The 21,243-nt window shown below is 39.1% G+C and overlaps 1 protein-coding gene across 7 annotated transcripts in view; it reads left to right on the top strand.

The window, feature by feature from the left end:
* The window catches only part of GPD2 (glycerol-3-phosphate dehydrogenase 2), a 106,200-nt gene that overhangs the window by 60,451 nt on the left and 24,506 nt on the right, over positions 1-21,243 (top strand). For all 7 annotated transcript variants that reach the window (XR_015740778.1, XM_087920188.1, XM_026697205.2 and 4 more), the window contains exons 7-10: positions 7,014-7,178; positions 8,143-8,287; positions 15,401-15,594; positions 20,732-20,866. Coding sequence is in view for 6 of the 7 variants with exons in the window: in XM_087920188.1 (XP_087776314.1) it covers positions 7,014-7,178; positions 8,143-8,287; positions 15,401-15,594; positions 20,732-20,866 (639 nt within the window). In the remaining variant the exon portion in view is untranslated. The remainder of the gene's footprint in view (positions 1-7,013; positions 7,179-8,142; positions 8,288-15,400; positions 15,595-20,731; positions 20,867-21,243) is intronic.

Below are 21,243 nucleotides of genomic sequence, written 5' to 3'. Positions count from 1 at the left end.
AGGGTGAGAATTCCTGCTCCTTTTGAGATGAAGGAAAACTATACATATACACTTGTGTGTTTTTGTACGTAAGAGTGTTTTTTGTGTGAGATAGAGAACGGTAGTTCACGTACGTACAGTACATGGGAGATGAGTTAATTTTTTAAAAATAGACTTTAATTAGTATTATTAGAGTAGAATAATTAATATTTATTAAATTAGTATGAGTGATTATTAAAACATTTTTACCCTGTTCTTTTTTGGGATAAGTGCACACAGAGTTACAAGCATGCCATGCTTGCACAATTTTGGTAGGAATAGGGAAATCTCCCAGTCTGGTTTCAGCTGAAGTTGGTAATCCTAGTTTGACGAGCTAGAAAGAGTACAGCAAGATTATTTGGTGTGCGTGTGTGTGTGTGTCTGTGTTCAAACTGTAGTCAGAATTCCTGATGAGTAAATAGGGTATATTGCTAATACCATCAGACAGCAAGCATAAATTAATGTCAGACAAATGTCAATAACAATCTTCGTACATGTGCTTTTCGTTCTCATTGCCCTGGAGTACCCTGGGGTGTTTTAAGTATGAGAAGCTGGTGGCCATATATAATATTTGCTGTGGGAAATGACAATGCAGCGTTTAGGGTGCTCGTGACAGATTAAAGTAAAAGCAGGAAGCAGTTCTTGGTTTTGGCTCTTAGGTCTCCTGTAATTAGCTGTATTCAACTCAGATCCAAAAAAATTCTACCGTATTGCACGAAGTGCTTCTAGTCTCTATTATCTAAATTTATTCCTTGTTTTGGCATCTTTGTGGTGTATGATTTCCTTGTAAGTGCATATTTTATAACTAAAATACTACAACCGTTCTGCTGTGTATTTTGTAGTGTGCTAGCTTTTTCTCTCTACAATGAATAAAACTTTCTCATTATTTATTTAAAAATTACCACATATCTCTGGTGAGTGATAAAGTCACCTTGTAATTCTGTAAAGTAATTCTGCATCCTCCATATGCCTCTGACATATGGTCTCCTGTCTATTTTAATACCTGGGATCATAATCCAAGTTGGTTTAGACAAGATCATGTAAAGTAGAATTTTCTCGATGTCCTATAAAACAGAAAGTAGTTTATGAAACTGTTGACTGGTTCTATTTTTTTTAAAGTCTTCTGGTCAATTTGAACTGAAAAAAACAACAACAACCCCCTGTTAGAATTTGTTTGTTTATATTTATCTCACTTTATTTTTTAACACTCTATATCTCATCTTTCATCCAGGAGTTTAAAACAGTGAACCAAATATAGATATGTGAGAAAAATCATTTGGTCTTTGCTAATTCAAAGTTTTATAAACTGTGTCAGTAGGAATGTTTGTAACCTTCAGTTGGAACAGATGCATTATAGAGCAATAGTGTTTGAATCAATGTAGCTCAGATGGGCTGACTTATAGAAGTCGTCCAAAATCCGGGACCCGGAGCCCCATAGGATTGAAATTTGGTTTCAATGCTACTACTTCACCTCCACGCTGCTGTGGTCAGCCTCAGTCACATGATCATCATGTCCAATGATCCCTGCCACCTTCCTACAAAGAAAGTCAATGTAACTCCCGCTTACTCCCGCTGATTTTTTGCCCACCTTGGTCAATTCTGTTTGTCTACCTAAGTGAGGAAATATCCCTGAAATGATGACCCAACAGGTCCTGGGTTCTCTAGCATTTTTATAAAACATTACAAGGCTTGACACCAAACTTATAGTACCCTGATGGCAAACCTATGGCATGGGCACAGGAAGTGGCATGCAGAGCCACTTCTGCTGGCACACAAGAGGTTGCCCGGAAGAGCCCCATTGCGCATGCGTATGCATGCTGCCACCCGACAGCTGATTGTTGGATATCTGGCATGCATGTGCGGGAGATGCGTGCACATGCGTAGAGATGCATGGCGTGTAGGGGGATTGTGTGCGCATGCACAGAGATGCGCAGTGCGAGGAGGGGTCACGCGTGCATGCGCAGAGGGTATGGGGGGGCCAGCACGCTTTGCCTTCTGGGTGCTGGCATGTGAGCGCGAGGGCACACACAATTTATGGCACGGGAGCCGAAAAAGGTTAGTCACCACTGTTATAATATTTCCGGGATTGTCTCATGAGACCAAACCTGCCCCATCTGTGCATTCAACCCAATTGCTGATGGTCTCCTCCCCCTATAAGGATAAAAAGATGATACCTCAGAGGTGTATCTTGTGGGTGACAGCTCCCATGCTATAGAATACCTTTCCCCCCTGAGATGGTAGAAGTCCCCATTCTGCTTGTATTCCACAAGATTGTGGGGGGGTCATTTGGTTCCAGTGAACTTTGGACAGGTAGATTGAATCAGGACCCCCATGTGTAATGGGTAACTTTTTTAAAATTGTAGTTTAGGTTAGTATGAGTGTGCATTCTGTGGTGCTTTATAATTTTCTATAGGTAGGTCCTCACTTAGCACCACAGTTGGGACCAGGAATTTGGGCAGTCGCTAAGAAATGTGATCACCGACAGGAAAAATAATGCGACCGCAGGTGAACTTGCAATCTTACTTTGATTACTTTAACATGAAGCAAGATAGTCACTAAGTGAAAAATTACGTGACCATGACTTATGATTTTACTTCTGCCTTCCATTCTGCTTCAGCATTTGACCTGTGTGATTTTTCTTGTTTTGTTTGTTTACACAGATGCCTGCACTTATATATACCCACAAGACATGTTAATTATCCCCTCTTTAGTAACATACACTGACATCACTGCACTTGTTCCCAGTATTGTAAAATGGACACAGAAAAGCTGTCATGACATTTTTCTGAGTGACATTTCAGTGTGGCTTCCATAAACTGGCACTGACAACATTTGGTTTTCATTTTAACACTCTGCATTTACTTAACTGACATTGCAATAAGATGCCTGTGACATGTTGAAGGCTGATACAAAAGAAGTGGGTAACAACATAATTAAAAGCCGCCTCAACCAAGTAAATCCTAATTCTGATCTGTCCCTCAGCATCCTTTCCCCCCTCAAGGAGAAATTCATTATCTGGTAAGGCCTCTGGTGCTACACTTCTACGAGTCTTAAGTACAGTTTCACACCTGGTGTCATCCCAATCCCATCTCTCTCACTAGTTCCATTTTTTATTTGTGAGCCTTATTGTTTGTTTGTATCCCACTTTTATTATTTTTTAAAATAACTCAAGGCAGCAAACATATCCAACACACCTTCCTCCTCCTATTTTCCCCACAGCAACAACCCTGAGAGGTGGGTTAAGCTGAAAGAAAATGACTGGCCCAAAGTTACCCAGTTGGGCTTTTCATAGCTATGACAAGACTTGAACTCGCAGTTTCCTGCTTTCTAGCATGGCGCCTTAACCACCACAGCAAACTGGCTCTCCAGCTTGGTCCAGTGGTTAAGTCACCATTCTATTCGTCAGCTTTGGAATCCTTATTCATCACTGCCACATAGCTTGAGAAAGTGGGAGCGGGGTGATTTAAATTGAGTAGCTCTTGGTAGACAAAATAGATTTCTTTTGTTAGTTCAAGGTCAAAGAGTGTGGCATAGGAAGAAATGGAACTTACTTTGGGATTGGTTCATGTGATGCGAAAAAAGGGGATGGTTTGTAGGTTGGGACATTGTGGGAAGACCGGGAAACTTTTAGTTTCGAAATTCCACAGAGGTGCCAGGTGCTATTCTAATAAAAGTACTTTTGAGATTATGCTTGAATCGGAGTTACTGATCGGAATGGAGGTTCCCAGGAATGCTGACACTATTCATCTTTGATGCAAACAGATTTTGCCACTCCATGTTTCTTCAAAATATCTAGCGATAAAGATCTTTCTTGCCACAGTTATTAAGTGAGTCTCTGCAGTGATAAGTTAGTGACGCAGTTGTTAAATGAATCTGGCTTCCCCGTTGACTTAGCTTGTCAGAAGGTGGCAAAAGGTGGTCACATGACCCTGGAAGGGACCCTGGGGTCTTCTAGTCCAGCTCCCTTTTCAAGCAGCAGATCCTATACCATTTCAAACAAAGGGCTGTCCAGTTGTTTCTTAAAATCTCCAGTGCTGGAATACCCATGATTTCTGGAGGCAAGTTATTCCACCGATTAATTGTTCCATCTGGAAATTTCTCCTTAGTTCTAGGTTGGTCCACTCCTTCATTAGTTTCTGTCCATTGCTGCTTGTTCTGCCTTCAGGCGCTTTGAAGCTCCTCTTCTTTGTGGCGTTTCTTCTACTCACGAGTCATTTTATGTATTTATTTTAATCACACATCTTAATACAACACAGGACTCTGCAACCATCATAAATATGGGCCAATTGCCAAGTGTCTGAATTTTGACCACGTGTCAATGGGGATGCTGCCGTGGCCTTACGTGTGAAAAACGGTCATGAATCACATTTTTCAGTACCATTGTAAATTTAAAACTGTCACGAAACGAACTGTTGTAAGTCGAGCACTGCCAGTATTAAAATCCTTCCGTTTACATGCAGATTCCTGTAAAAATAAAATCTAAGCCTGCAAAATAATTTTGAGATTCTAGTTCCATATTTGCAGGATCTATTTAGTATTGCCAAAAATTATGGTTACTGTACAGTTGACATTCGCATTCACCAGACTTCGTAAATGGCCCTGTGTTAGTCTTCCTTTACCTGATGGTGTCCACAAATTAGACTGCAAGTCCTAAAATTCCCAGCCAAGGCAGCCTTTGAATTCTGAAAAAAACATGGTGCCCGGCATCTGGTGAGGGACGGCTACCCACTATGCTTTTCATTCTGTAGTTGCCATGTCAACTATACAAACAGTTCTCGTAACAGAAGAAGAGTAGCAAGAGCTCCTTATTTTAAGCTCTGATTCAAATGCAGCAGTTATCTGAACAGCTAACACATTGCATAAGGCAAAAGAATAGGACCGGAGGAAACTAAAAATGAAAATAAATCCTTTTTAGGATCAGTTTCCTTTTCTGTCTTCCCGATGTATCTTTTTTAATAGTAATTATTTGCTTGTTCTTACTCAAAATGGAAAGCCTCTAGTCCTTTTTTTAACCTGGGGATCCATTTTTGGCTTAAAGATCACGCCCCCTAAATGAAATGAGTTTTTGCTAACACTTCCTTAATAGGAAGCTATCCATAGTACTTCCATATTGCTATTTATTGCTAGTGAAATGTTTCCCACCAATTTTGGAATTCCCTCTGCATGTTCATCAATGTGGTGCACGTGTAAATTTGAAATTTTGCTTTTAGAAAATCAAAGATCAGATTTTATAAAGAGCACATGCCCAAGCAGAGAACTTTATTCAGATATTTTTAAAGACATGAACAAAATGCTTGCCTATTTTCAGGCTTCTTCGGGATATATCATTTGTGCTCCTATGTGTATCTCTCTCTCTCTCTCTCTCTCTCTCTCTCTCTCTCTCTCTCTCTCTCTCTCTCTCTCTCTCTCTCTCTCTCTCTCTCTCTCTCCCTCTCTCTCTCCCTCCCTCTCTCTCTCTCTCACTCACTCACTCACTCACTCTGTGTGTGTGTATATTCCCAACCACAGTTTCTTCCATTTATGTAGTTTGCAGTTCACTTAGGTTCTTCGTCATCTTTCTCTAAGTATGCAATTTGTCCCACTTTATTCATTTAGTAGGCATTTAAATACAGTGAACATTTTCACCCATGCTCTTCTTCTCAGTTTTCTACACTGATTTGCTTTGAAGTTCCTTCCCCCCACCCTTAAAATCCTTGTTTAGGTTCATTTCTTCTCCTTCCAGCAGGTTGGTGTAAGAAGAAGTTTTAAAGACAAGGTAGGGGAGGTGATGAATACTGGGAGACATTGATCCTTTTTCTACAATTTTGCCCTTTTGGTTTTTTTGAAACGGATTACTTACTTGCTTAGTGTCTGGCTGTTGGTGAAGCAGAATTGGAAAGGGACGAACTTTACATAAATCATTTATACTGAACACTTGGTATGCCGGCTACATAAATCAACAACAGTATCTATTACCATTCTCTCCCCCACCCGCTCCTTACCGGTATTATCTTGATGTGGCTGGTCCCAACATTTGGGCAGGCTGAACCCTGCCTTCAGAAGGCTAGCCCTTGGTAATTAATTATGCCGGGCACATAGAGCTTGGCCCTTGCTACGGGGAATAATTGCTCCCAGGCAACAGACAGGGTTTTAACTTCAGTGGCAATAATAAATAGAAAGTCTCAGGTGATGCCACTATTTTAAAGTAATTAATCATCTCCACTCTTCCTTCTCTCCCTCCCCCGCCCTCCGCCACGTGCTCCCTTCCATGTTGATTCCCTCTACCTCCAAGTAGGAAAATTCAGCAATAAATCTTTAATGATATATATGTTTAAAGTGATCTGTTACCTAACCCTTGGGTTTTGTTTTGTTTTTTCCTTGTGCGTACCTTAACATGCCCAAGATTTTTCCTCCACCTGCAGACTTATTGTAAATCCTGCAAGTTGTGAACTTCGAGGGTACATGAAAGGACTGGTTATGTAGGAAGGTAAAAGCTTAGCCATAGAATCTCTCAAAAGATCGTTAATTTTTTTCTTTTTTTAATGTCATGCTGTACACGTGCTAATAGAGATGCTTAATTAACACCAGTGGGGCTGTCAAGAAGTGCAGCTTTCAAAGATGTTGTGTTACTGCCAGTACAAACTCCGCCTTCTCCGGTACCAGAAAGTGGTGCCTTGTTTTTGGGCTGGCTGCAAAATACATGCACTTCAGCTACAGTACATAAAAAGTTCCCCGCTAGACAAGAATCCCAGCCCTTTGTGAATGTGTGTGCAGTTTCTGCTGCCTTTTTTCTTTTTTTTTTACAAAAAGGAGAATATGCTACACTACGGAGAGTCAGTGATTCTCTAGATATTTCTTGGTAGATCTGACCAGCCGTCATGGCTATTCAGGGTGACAGGGACAGATGTGACAGATCGGTTCTGACACCCTTCCATACCACAAATCAGTGGCTGGAGGTGACTCCTGTCCTTCTGTGATTGTGCTCCCCCCTCACCCCATCCCACTCCCCGCTGCAGGACAGCACAATGATGCACGAATGAACCTTGCCATCGCCCTCACTGCTGCCAGGTATGGGGCTGCCATAGCCAATTACACTGAAGTGGTGCACTTGCTGAAGAAGATGGATCCAGAGAGCGGGAAGAGCCGGGTTTATGGAGCAAGGTGCAGGGATGTTCTAACAGGTATGTCCTTTGGGCTCTCCCTGGCATTTATGAAGCCCCTTGTCTCCAGGTAGCTCGCTCTGTCAGGTGCCGGGGTGTGGGTGTGTGTGTCTTTCTTTTTTTTCAGAGACCCCCTTCCTTTTTATCCTTTCTGGGGCCGGGTGGCTGTCTAGATTCTCTCTCCCTGAAGCCCTTCACCTCAGTAGCTACCCGTACTTTGAATGTAAATGGGAGGAAACACTGCTACCCAGAAAGGCATTTTAATTCCGGCTTAAAAGAAACAGGGAAATCCTCCTCCTCCTCCTCCTCCTCAAACTTAAGTGCAAGAAGGTGGGTGAACGGAGAGAGCAGTAAGGGGCTGGAGTTTGTAAATATCGCTTAGCTGACAAAAAAGGCATGTTTCCAAAGTGCAGTGGCATGTCATTACTGCCAATCATCCTTAACTTCTGTCAGGCTTTCATTCAAATCCTAGTGCTTTGGCAAGCTAAGCTGTGCTTTACATCCAAGCCCTTCTGTCAAGCAAAGCTGACGTTCTGAAATGCCGGGTGGTAGTGGTGCGTTTCAGCAACGGTACCATTTAACAAATTTCAGAGTTTTCGAGCATGTCATTAAATAGAGAATGTCGATAAATAAAGCGGAATGATGGGGGCCGAAGAAGTCGGAAAGTGGCTACCATTCTTTCCTGCTTCTTTTCCCTCATTCTACGAGTCTGAGCTTCAAAATCTTTATAAAGATTGGGGAGCCAGCATACTCTTGGCCTTAAAAGCCATCTCTGTTTCTAATTTCGCTGGAAACTTGAGCTGCTCGGTTCTGTGTGCACGCGTATGAGCTTTGTGTGTGTGTGTGTGTGTGTGTGTGTGTGTGTGTGTGTGTGTGTGTGTACACACTTAACAATAGATTAACTTCGTGGATAAATTAATAATCCAGAGAGTCAGCAAAGCGAAAAACAAATGGAGTATGTGATTGATGCTGTTTTCTTTCACAGGGCAGGAATTTGATGTCAAAGCCAAATGTGTTATCAATGCTACAGGACCTTTCACAGATTCTGTGCGGAAAATGGATGAGCGGGAAGTATCAAACATCTGTCAACCAAGTGCAGGCGTTCATATTGTGATGCCCGGCTATTACAGGTAACATTATTCAAAGCATAGACCATTTGTAACCATCTTAGGATGTGAATCTAATAGAGTCGAGACAGGGGGAATCTAAAGAGATTGTTTTCTGGCTTAAACAATCTGTGTTGAATTCAGGCCTTCATTCCTCCCCGCTCCCTCCACCCCACCTGCTGTATGGAAAATTATTTTGAGTGAGTCAAGCATAATCCATCACACTTACTAAGGAAGGGGGGTTATATAGGAGAGTTAACTAGACTTTTAATGGTCGTTCCAAATGCCCCATGTTAAAATATCTACTAGAGGAGACAGCTGGAGCTTTGAAAGACGGGTGGACACCATTCCTTCTACTCCCTCAAAAGCCAGAGTTTTTCATCTGCATGATTTTGGCAATAAATGTCGTCTTAGAGAATGCTAACTGGACAGTTACTGTAGAGGACTGACTTGACAGATGGGAATATTTTCTCCATGCCACCTTTATTGTCTCAAACAAGTAAGGCTCTAAAAAGTTGTGTTCTCTCACACATTGCGTTCTCTCTACCCTCACATTGGTGAGGTAATTCGAAAAGGGTTATTGGCGGTAAGGAAAGTCCTAGATTATCTTTAGCAAGTCATTGCTAGTTCAGCCTGCGTAGCAAACAGTTAACCAGTTTTACACAGATATTCTAAAAATTACTGCAGCCCTTAGCATTCATACAGTACGTTCAGTTGTACTATATTAATGCTAAATATTACTACTAATAAGGGGTTTTATTCAGATATGCCCTTCTGCTTGTGGCAGGGCAATGTTTCTTCACCATATGTTGGAATACTGAATGAGAAAATGAAAATCCCAAACGTTCTGCTTGCCGAAGAGGCTGTGCCAAGCCTTAGCCAGGCAGAAGTAGGAGGATTATTGTCCCACTCTTCACTGCCCCTCCTTCCATAAATGATATGTCATGGCTTAACTAACATCACGACCCCCGCTCTTTTTGTATGTGTGTGTGTGTGTCTGTGTGTGTGCAGGATAACTGGGAAACAGTTGAAATACGTTCTAGGTTGATAAATATGCCAAATTCCTTTGAACCTAGGACTTACTAATGTATTGGGAGTTTTTCTGCAGAGCTTCCTGTTTAATGTGACTGGAATAAATCTGCTTTGCCCAAGTGCAGCATCCACTTTATTTTGTCATGTATTCCAGTTTCAGTTCTCATAGAATTCACCTTCTTGGCAAGAGAACTTGCTATAAACCAGTTTATAGATTCAATCATTATAAAAATTCAGAACGGGGAACTGCAGGATTAATAAAGCACGGCTTTTCTTATTCCCGTGGGTCCCTCAGCAACTGCAGCAGCATCTCCCCAAAATGAGTTGCCACCGTTCTGTGTAAAAGGGGTGAAAGGACTAGAGGTAGTCCTTAATTTATGACCACAATTGAGCCCAAGATTTCTGTCACCGAGTCAATTGTTAAGTGACTTTTGCTGCATTCTTGCCACGGTTGCTAAGTGAATCACTGCAGTTAAATTAGAACCACGGTTGTCAAGTGAATCTGGGCACCCCATTGACTTTGCTCATCAGAAGGTTGCCAAAGGTGACCTCATGACCCTGGGACCCTGCAACCGTCGTAAATATGAACCCGTTGCCAAGTATCTGAATGTTGATCACATGCCCAGTCACATGGGGATGCTTGCAACCGTTGTAAAGTGTGAAAAAATGGTCATAAGTCACTTTTTTCAGAGCTGTTGTAACTTCAAGGGTCACTAAACATAGTTGTAAGTCAAAGACTACCAATATACCATATAAAAAACAAACATGCTGGCCTGCTTTATCAAAAAATGAGCTAGGCCTAGTTAATGCTGGTATTTATCTCCTAGTTTATATAAAAATCAACAGGGTGTCTGTACATAAGTGGGACATATCGGCTTACTTGTTTATCATAGACAGGTAGTCCTTAACGTACGACCACAATTGAGCCCACGATTTATATTGCTAAGTCAGAAATTTGTTAAGTGGGTTTTGCCCCGTTTTACGGCTTTTCTTGCCACGTTCATTAAATGAATCCCTGCAGTTGTTAAATTAATAATACGTTAAGTGAATTAATAATACGTTAAGTGAATCTGTTTTCCCCATTGACTTTGCTTGTCAGAAGTGGCAAAAGGGGATCCCATGATCCTGGGATATGGCAATTGACATAAAAATACGAACCAGTCACATAGTCACATGACTATGGGGATGCTGCAACGGTCATAAGTATGAAAAAGGGTCATGTCACTTTCTTCAGTGCCAGTGGAACTTCGAACAGTCACTAAGCTGTTGTAAGTCAAGGGCTACCTACACTCACTGTATACCTCCAACTTTGACCTATTCTCGGCATCATTCAATGATTGGGGTTACTTTCTTTCGAAAGCAATCTGCTCCCTAGATATGGCATTCTCAATATTATTGAGTGAAGACTACCGGTTTCATCCTAGAGATGGATTTGATAAACCAAGAAATGTCCCTGTACAATCAATCCATCAATTAAATAAATAAATATATATACAGTGCTGAAATGTAAATGTATGTATTAATTTAGCAGTAGGTTCTTACCTCGGGTGCCAATCTGAGTCTTTAGAATAGAATAGAATAGAATAGAATAGAATAGAATAGAATAGAATAGAATAGAATAGAATAGAATTCTTTATTGGCCAAGTGTGATTGGACATACAAGGAATTTGTCTTGGTGCAAATGCTTTCAGGGTACATAAAAGAAAAGATACATTCGTCAAGAGTCAGCAATCATAAGGTGTAACACTTAATAATAGTCATAGAGTACAATAAGCAATCAAATCATACTAGGAAACAGTATAAATCGTAAGGATACAAGCGACAAAGTTACAGTCATACAGTCACAAGTGGGAGGGGATGGGTGATAAGGAGTGATGAGAAGATTAATAGTAATAGTAGTGCAGACTTTGTAAATAGTTGGACAGTGTTGAGGGAATTATTTGTTTAGCAGAGTGATGGCATTAAGGAAAAAAATGTCCTTGTGTCTGGTTCTGGTGTGCCGTGCTCTATAGCAGTCGTTTTGAGGGTAAGAGTTGAAACAGTTTATGTCCGGGATGTGAGGGGCCTGTAAATATTTTCACAGCCCTCTTTTTGACTCTTGCAGTATACAGATCATCAATTGAAGGCGGGTTGGTAGTAATTGTTTTTTCTGCAGTCCTAATTATCCTCTGAAATCTGTGTCTGTCCTGTTGGGTTGCAGAACCAAACCAGACAGTTATTTATTAAAGAAAATGCACATCATGTCATTACAGTTACTCCTGTCTTTGGAAAAATACTCTGACATCATCCGGGGGAAATGGTAGTTTTAAAGGCATTTTATGTATAAATGTACCTTTGATTTAATTAATTTAATGTTAATACACTGCAAGCATTTCCCATCGGGTTTTTAAAATTTTACATTCTTCATTAATAGTCCCGGTGTTCTCTCTGCACTCATTAATTTTATTCTTCCAATGCATGTTTTCACTTAAGCAGTGACTGTATGGCTTTGTCTCACCCCAGCGATGCTAGCATGTAATCTCTTAATAATTTTAAATTTCCATCCAGTGGATGTTGCGTTTAAATTGACTGTCATTCTGCCCATCAGAAAATGGGGAGCGGGGGGGAGGAGAACAGGCACTTGATCCAAAGAGGCAATTGCTGCAATCAGAGCCTAAGCTATGCGTTCAGTTCCCTAATCAGTCATTAACTTGAAATGCTAAAAAGAAGTATGGATAACAGAGATACAAAGGATAAGGAGCTAACAGTCCTCCAGATGCTGAACTATTGCTCCTAATAGCCTCAGCCAGCATGGTAGGTAGTAGGGATTGTAGTTCAAAAATACATAGGTGGGCAGTGGCTCCCCTTGTTGTACGTTGAGTTCTTTGAGTCCTCTGAAGCAGTGAATAAATGATAAATATTATGTGGTGAATGGTGAATATTATTATTATTGTCGTCGTCTAGAATTTCATCCACGTTGCATTCTGGAATTAATCTATTTGGCAGCCAAACCCTGGTAGTTATTTGAAATACAGTAAAAGTGAGCAAGGCAGTAAGATATGAAAGTTCAACCCTTCTCTCTGGTTCTAGCTTCTTTCGCTAAATTAATGGCAGTCAAAACAAATGCAAATTATTTCCCAGCAGGCTTTTCAAAAATGTCCTCAATCTACAGTTCAGATTCTTTTAAGGCAATTTAGAAACCTCATTTTGAAACTTGTCAAAAGTTTTTTCTTTAAATAGTTTGAGCCTGCATACTAAATTTCTGAGTTTCCTGGCTTCTTTAAATCAATAGTGATTTCATTTTGAAAAGTAATTACTTATCTGCCATAGTTTACCTTGCACAAGTCCATGTTGACACCTACTTTTTAAGCTGTATCCTTAAAGCTGTATCCAAATGTATCCTTAAGCTATATATAAATATCATCTCAAAGACTTAATGTAGAAGTTAGACTTCAAGTATATATAATTGTCATTATCTCTCAGAGGAGCAGCTCATGCATATTTTCTGTTACCCAGACCTATGCAGGAAAAATACAATTATCTATAATAGCAGTGGAATTTCTATTTGGATCTGTGAATAAGAATAATATAATTTTTCTATATTTGTATACTTCTAATATTTTAATCATTTTGTTTATTGGTGTATATATTTATCTATCATGTTTAGGAATGGCCCATCTCCCTCATAGAGGGAGGTATACTCTCTCCCTTGTGTATAATGTGTAGAAGTGATTTTAGTATAACCCAGGTCCCTTCTAGGACTGATGACGTTAGCTAGTTAGGTGATGAAACATCCGCAAGAAAACAACCAAACTCAGAAAACGCAAAGGACTCCACAGTATTGCTACTTTAAAAATTGTATTCGTGCCGTCATGGTTGAGTTAATTCTCTACATCTTAGTAGAGCTAGTTCTATGCAGTAAGCAATGGCTATTGAAGGTTATAATCCACGTAACTCAGTATACTCAAATAAATTGTATTAATGCAAGGTTCAGGAAGAGAGAGAGAGAGATACCCAAAGCCATGCAGTGTATCCTCCTAAGTTCTGCCAGCGGAATAAGTATTTTTGCTGAATTTCTAGGGTAGGTGGTCCTTTTAGTTTTAAAACCCCCTTTTCCTTAAGAAGCACGGAGAGAGATATTATCCATTAGCCACCCAAATTATGCCTTTCTCGTGGAAATGGAGAACCTTGGGCTTCCATTGTAATGTCTTGTTGAAGGAACGCTGTAAGGGAACCTCAGTGTGCATGGAATGAGGCTGCCAGGATGGAGGGCAAGCATGTCCTATTTGCCTTCCATCCTTCTGAGGTCAGTAAAAAGAGGACCCAGATTGTTGAGGGCCGTACGCTGACTCTGTAAACTGCTTAGAGAGGGCTGTAAGGAACTGTGAAGTGGTATATAAGTCTAAATCTTATTGCTATTTCTAGGACACGCGAACAAAGCTACCTTGCTAATATTTAGGAAAGAAAATGGGGCATAACAACCCTCTTTCTCATTGGTGCAATTATAGCTCATAAGCGTGTGCACGTGTGTGTGTGTGTGTGTTTATGTTCCTTATTTCTGTTAGAAACATTATAGGAATAAACAGCAGGATGCTCCCTTAACCTGCTGATACCTTTCTCAAAACCCTCGGCTGGCCTCTGTTGCAAAGTATTAAAAGAAAATGGAAAACAAGCGATTTGGCCAAGATCAGAACCAGAGTGAAGTAGTTTAGATCATGAATTAATCATTTGATTCCCCATTTGATGCTACTACTAAATACCTCTTTCACAGAAGGCAAACCAATTAATTTCTCACATATAACTGGCCCCAAATGGCGTTCCTTCCAATTAATGTGCACCTTCAATATATATTATTTATACATTTCCGTTCATCTAATTCTCTGAGTATTTTATTTGAGAAAGTGTTCATTTTCCTTAACCTTGTCCCCGGAGCAAAAAAAAATAATAACAGTAAATAATAATAATTATATGGAAAAAAAGAAATCCACTGTTACATCAATCACGGTTGGAACCCTTGGAGCAATACCTAAAAGACTCCCTTGCCATTTGGAAATTTTAAATTTATCAGACCTGAATACCCTAATGTTATCGGGAAAAGAAAAAAAAAAGCAAAAGCACACCTTGCTTGGAACTGCCTATATCCTTAGGCACTATCTTAATCATTCTTAAGTCCTTAATTAGGACTTGAATTATTAAGTTTCCACCAGTGTTCGATGGCGAATCTAACTGCAGATTACTCATCATCATCATCATCATCGTATCATCCCTGGTTTTTATCTTAAGGCCTTGTGTGATCAAGAAGGATTTTAATAATCTGGAGAAAGAGAAATTGCCACCCATCTACTATTAAAGCAGAACACGGGTGCTTGCTTGAAATTTTGTCCTTGAGAATTTTGTGAATGTTTGTGTCCTGTGCCATGACACTGAAGTACAGCCTGAAGAGATTCCATGCGTGAACGTGTGTGTATGTAGTATCTATGATGTGTCAGCAAGCTCTGAACCTTGAAGAACAATCTGTCTGTGAGCTACACCCCTGAGTTACAAGTGCTCTTCTGTTTGTGCCACAGGTCTTCTTGTTGCCTTGACTGTCACACTTACACCCAGATTTGCTATAGCTTGGGCATGAAACACCTGTCAACATAATACAGGTAGTCCTTGACTAAGCAACACTTCTTTTAGTGACTGATCAAAGTTACAACGGCACTGAAAAAAAATAACTTACGACTGTTTTTCACAGTTAACAACCATTGCAGCCTCCCCATGGTCATGAGCTCAAAATTCAGATGCTTGGCAACTGGTTCATACTTATGATGATTGCAGCATCCTCAAGGTCACATGATCGCTTTTTGCCACCTTCTGACAAGCAGAGTCAATGAGTCAGAGTCAGAGTAAATTTGGAAACCAAATTTACTTAACCAAGTTAACAACCGGTTCTCCCGAACTGGTGCGAACTGGCTGAATCCCACCACTGGCCTGTACTTTTCCTATGTCTCTGGCACACTGTTTGATAAAGTGGTATTCATTGCTATTTTGTTGTAATGAAGCTTTTAAAAAGCAGTGTTTTCCAACAACCTGGGAAGAAAAGAGAGAAAAAAAGTAATTTTTTTTTTTTTTGGCTTCTTCTAGCCCTGATAACATGGGACTTCTTGACCCATCTACTAGTGATGGACGAGTGATTTTCTTCCTGCCATGGCAAAAGATGACTATTGCTGGCACTACCGATACTGCAACTGAAGTTACCCATCACCCAATACCTACGGAAGAAGATATCAACTTCATTTTGACAGAAGTGCGCAATTATCTTAGCTGTGATGTTGAAGGTAATTTTCATTGACATTAAAATGTAATTTTATTCTTCTCTTTAAGGCAGAAGTATACATCCTGAGACCACAAGAGCACGTGATCCCTGCCTCCCAAATTTTTTATTATAATTGTAATTTTTGAGGCAACAGACAGGAGAAAAATAGATAACTGAAGTATCATTGTGCTAATTGTGCTTCATTTTACACGTGACTCATTAAAAACATACTTTTAGAAGTTTCTTTGCATCATGAATGCCTCCCTTGTCCTAGAAAACATTATATATTTTGATCCTTCACCTGTGAGGTAAGTTAGTTGTCCTCTCCCCTCCTCCACCCCATGCCAGAGATTTTTTTTGTATAATTCTGTTACAAAACCAGAAAATATTTCAGTACTGTCGTGGGAATGAAATATACCAATTTTCATAATTCACTTTCCTGCCAAATTCTGCAATTACTTCAATGAACTTACAGTAGTACTTCAACAAATCAACAAGGTCAGTAAGTTGGAAAATAAGACTTTCTTTGGAACTCCGCAGTATTAAATGGAGGTGCCTGCTAATAGGTGCCAATTATACACACACAAATGCAAACCTCGGCAGCAGTTCTCTTTATGATAGTTCCATAGTATCAATGGAGATACCTTCCTTCACAATTAGAGAGTATTTATGCATTTCTGTGAAGTGTAAACAGCTTTGTTTTATGAATCAACCCTGATTTTTCATATTAAACTCTACAGCACAGCCTGCCACCGCATTGAATAATTGCTGCATGAACTAACTCGGTTTTCTTATATAGCCATTCTATTAAGAGCCAGGATTTGCAGCTTTCTATCATGTCCCTTTTATTCTAAACCAAGATGACACAAGTTGAAGAATCCAGTGTTGCACGTGACTCTCAAAAGCCTTTAATTTTCAACGTGGCAAAATCTAATTTTAATTGAATTAAGATGTAAATTAAGGTTAGTCCCTATTAACTTTTTGAAATGTGGTCCCATCACATTCCTTAAAAAACCACTTACCTTTCACCTGCCATTCTTTCATTTTTTTTAAAAAAAATGGCTTTGTTTAAGGAACACAACTTTCTGCTGTGTTCTAAAGTAATTTTTTAAATAAAATACAGTCTTTCTCTTTTACTCTCTGAATGATATAATTGGTAGGAAACAAATTGAACTTTGTCGTTTGTTTATTTAAGTAGAGATGCGCCATGAATAAATTTTCTAGTCATTGTCCATCCAGAAGGAGATTTGATAACTGGGAGACCTGAACAGATTTCATTACCAAGTTCCTTAATTATCCAGCTTTTTAAAAGTGATTCTCTAAAAAGATTCAGACTCTGCCCTGCCCTTTGTAGATTTATACACATATTCATAATCCCCCTTTAAAAATAAATAAATAAATAAAAAAGACTGAACATTCTAGATTGCTTGTTTGTTCTTCCTTGAAATGGACAATTGATAGTTCTGTTATTGTTGTAGCCATTAAAGGAAAATGGTCTACAGGAGGAGGAGGAGGGGGAAAAAAACCCATTATCATTAGGTCCTGCTTGCAAAAATTAATAAAAGAGCTGAGGTTTGTCAGGCAAGGTGGTTGATTCTACTAAGCTACAGCTTGGAGAATTGATTAAGGCAGCATTTGTTTGTTTGTTTGTTTATTTATTTAATTATTTACAAGGCAGTTCTGCAAAAGTAGCCTTCTTGAGCGTTTTAATGCTTTTGAAAGTAACCAACCTGGGCTGTGCACTGTTTTCCTCGTGTGTAATTAGTCGTGTTTATAGATTGTCTGTTAGAGAATTAGCAATTGTGCTGGCCGTATCAACTCACGGCAGACCTGCCTTTTTGCTGCCAAAGACAGTGGCAGGGTTATCAACTTACACAGGCTTGGATGTGTTCCAGCTGTTTAATTATGGTGTCACACATGCTGCTTTTTCTAGTTTCATTAATTTATAAATGTAATATGGTATCTTATTTCAGTGATTAGCACTTCATTTTGGTGGGCTAAACACGTTGGCACACAACATTGATTTCTCAGATTTCTGTTCTTTCGGGATATTTTTACAAGGCATTATTGATTTTTCTGTTAACACCCTTACGAAAGTACTGTCCTTAAAATAATCCTCCCCACATGCACACTCACACACAAAAGCCCACGTAAAGAGTTTTTAGTCCACTGAAGGAAGATCACCACAGTAATTTAGACTTCCATATTTTATTTACGGTGAATAGACAACACATGGATGATAGAGAGATAAGAGAGAAATAGCCTTGTGTGTTTATGTATTTGTTTTACCTTTAAAGAATTATGTCATTGCTTATGTGAGGTGAGGGTTAATTCAGGGGTTCCCAACCTCCAATCCATGGACCGGCACCGGGCCGCGGCATGCCAGAAACTGTGCTACACAAACAAGCAAAGCCCCATTCGTGGGTCGCAGGCAACACATGAAACCACGTCCCCTCCAGTCCATGGAAAAAGCTCTATTTATTGAACTGGTCCCTGGTGCCCAAAATGTTGGGGGGCCGCTGAGTTAATTCATTCAATGGATTAGTAACTCAATAGGAAGCAGGGAAAAGAAGATGAATCTGTTTTCACCATGGAATGGAATGTTGTCATGTTCATATTCTCGAGATGTCAATCATAATAGGATCAAGGCATAGTCCTTTTTTAGTATTGTGGTACCGGGCTTCTGTGGACAAGTTTATACCGTTCCACATAAAATTGAAGGGCACGAAACACAGAGATTGATCACATTCTGGGTTGGGACCAAACAAGAACTTGCTTACTGTTGATTGACCTCATGCTCAGCTGGATGGGAGAATTGCTTATGTTTTGAAGATTCTATGTGTTAATCGAAGAGGTCAGTTTTTTGAAAGGAGACAAGAAGAAAAAAAAACCTGGATACTTGCTTTTTATTTGTTATGATAGGGTCTTAGAAAGCGACAGCAGCTGTAGCTACATGTTTCTTTTATTTTTCTTTTGCGTATTCAACTTTTCTTCTTCCTTTTCTTGGTTGTGGAAATCATAGTTTGCCATTGTCTACCCAGAATCGCAAGTGGAGGAGGAAGCACATAAACCTTTTTAAAAAAAAAAAAAAAAATCAAGGAATACAAAATTGGTGGCCACAGTCTTAGGGCACTTCGCGTAGTCTCTCCCAAAATTGCAGTAGTTCTTGACCAAACAAGATTTTATTCAATTTGCAATAAAATTTTTGTTTACGTCTCTCCCCCAACTGCCCTTATTGTGGCCACCAGCTTGCCACTCAAAAGCCATCTATGGACAGACAGCAATAGAAATTGCAGTAACTGCTTTAAAGTGAGCTTAAGGAATCAACCACAGTACGTCTGGGATAGCCTCTAATTTGTGAGTAAGATGAAAGGAGGAGATGAGAGGTCCATAGTCACTCAGTGAATACAACAAAGCAGGGATTTCCTGCCTCCAAGCTCACTTTTTTTTAAAAAATACCTTCATAATTTTTTCCAACATTCAAGCAGCTTCAAGCAGAACTGGGGGAAAAAAAACCTTATTAATATCTTACTTTTTTCAGACTTCTTTTTTTTTTTTTTTTGCTATCAACTTGGATTTTTTTTTCATAGGACCGAAGGGAAAAATGATGAAAACACAACTAGAGAATTCTATAATACAAACTAAATTTTTAAAAAAACACCAAAATGTATTTTTGGTCCTGGCTCTTTGGATGGGAAATTTGGGTGGGTCCTTGTTTAATATTCTTATGCTTTCTTCTTTAATTTGGATGGTATATTTCTTTCTCTATCCTAAGCAAAATACACTAGTATTTTTTATATTGGTCTGAAATATTACTAGCTAGAAACAACCTACCGGTAGAAGAAGTAAACTAAAGAGAAAAATGATGGATGAGCCTTTCTTTCTTTTTGACTTAGTGACATGTGAAAATAAACTGCTCTAGTGTTATCTCAGTGACCCCTTGAGGTGGTCTACAGGAAGCCAGATAACTTTAGTCCTTTTTAAAAAAAAAATCCAAGGAAGAGAATTTAAAGAGTAAAAACAGCAATTTCAATTTTTTTGACCTCTCTGAACTCCAAAGTGTGCCTGACAAATTCTGCCTCTTCCCGCAAATAGCTTGCAGAGAGTGATGATAGTACTCTTTCCGGAGGTTTTGGCCAAATAGAATAATGAACAATTCCAGACCAATTCATAAAAATCATCCTATAAATTCCTGGCCAGGCAGATCGTATTTTCCACATAGTAAGAGTTCACTGTTTATTTTTCCCTGGAGGCTAAAATGCTTTGTTTATACATGTTGACAGCAAGTTGTAATCCATTTTCACAAATTCAGAATTTACAGTGGTGTTTTTTTCCCTAAGTTAGCAACTATTAACTTGCTCCATGCAACATATTTAGTTCTTTGAATTATTTAAATACAAATTGTGGAAAAGCTTTTGAGATATTGACTTAGAAGGTCCTGATAATAGTGATCTTGTATAGCTAATACTTGTCTCAAACAATGAGGATATAAACTCAAAACAATAAAGGGGATTCTCAAAGTCTGAATTAGCTAGAAGATCCTAAATATTAAAATGTGTCAAGAACCATATGTAAATGTAACGTCCAAATCTTCATTGATAGAGCTATGTGGATGTGAAGTTTGGCATAAGTAAGCTGTATTACTAAATAGTAAAGGAAAGCTAAATATATAATTAATTGCTTGGCCAGGGTTGAGCCAAGGTTGAATCATACAAAAACGCCTGCTGTAAAAAAATTGTGAAAAATCTTATTAAGAATCCCAATATTGAGGTTGCCAGATTTTGAGATTTAGGACATCATGGTTTTTGCTTTTCTTGGGTCAGACTTCAAGTTACCTCACTGGCACTTCTTTTTTTCCTCAGAAAACTTGTTTCTCAGCTTTATTACCAAACTCTCATATTTTTGTCTCCCTTTTAAGTATTTGTTTAATTGAATCAAAAGATGGAATTGTATTGAATTTGTATCTCTCTCTCACGTTGCCTTTTCTCATTAAAATTTTGTGGAACTGACACTATTGTTTCCCCAAGATGACATTTTAAATTTAAAACTTACTAACCAAACCGCATTTAAATCATATATTATTTTGAAATCCTTTCCTGAGATGATATTTCTGACAAGACTTCTTTTTTTCTCTCTCCTTATTTTGCTATCTACTACAGTGAGGAGAGGAGATGTTCTGGCAGCATGGAGTGGGATTCGTCCCCTTGTGACAGATCCCAATTCTAAAGACACGCAGTCCATATCTCGAAATCACGTTGTGCATGTTAGTGACAGCGGCCTTGTGACTATTGCAGGTACTAGGGTGTTATTTTTAATTTTTTTCTTTCTTTCTTTCTTTCTTTCTTTCTTTCTTTCTTTCTTTCTTTCTTTCTTTCTTTCTTTCTTTCTTTCTTTCTTTCTTTCTTTCTTTCTTGTTAAAATTATTTCTTAGTGATATGAAGGGAGCTGGTCAGATACATATGCTGAGGTTCTCAGTTCTGAAACACTAGAAGAAGAGTTGGAAAACTGATGCCTTCTAAATAACATGGATGACAGATCTCATCAGTAAGGGTAGTGTTGTGTTAGGGTTGCAGGTGTCTGTCTTCCTGTACAATAGAAACAGTTTATTCGAAGACCTTTTTCTTTAAAATTTTAGTCTGTGTGTTTTTAAATAGAGGCTTAAGGGATCAAT

This window comes from Pseudonaja textilis, chromosome 1, assembly GCF_049901715.1.
Source record: "Pseudonaja textilis isolate UNSWEBS1 chromosome 1, rPseTex1.2, whole genome shotgun sequence".
In the NCBI taxonomy this organism is placed as follows: domain Eukaryota; kingdom Metazoa; phylum Chordata; class Lepidosauria; order Squamata; family Elapidae; genus Pseudonaja; species Pseudonaja textilis.
This window is presented reverse-complemented; position numbering and strand designations above follow the sequence as displayed.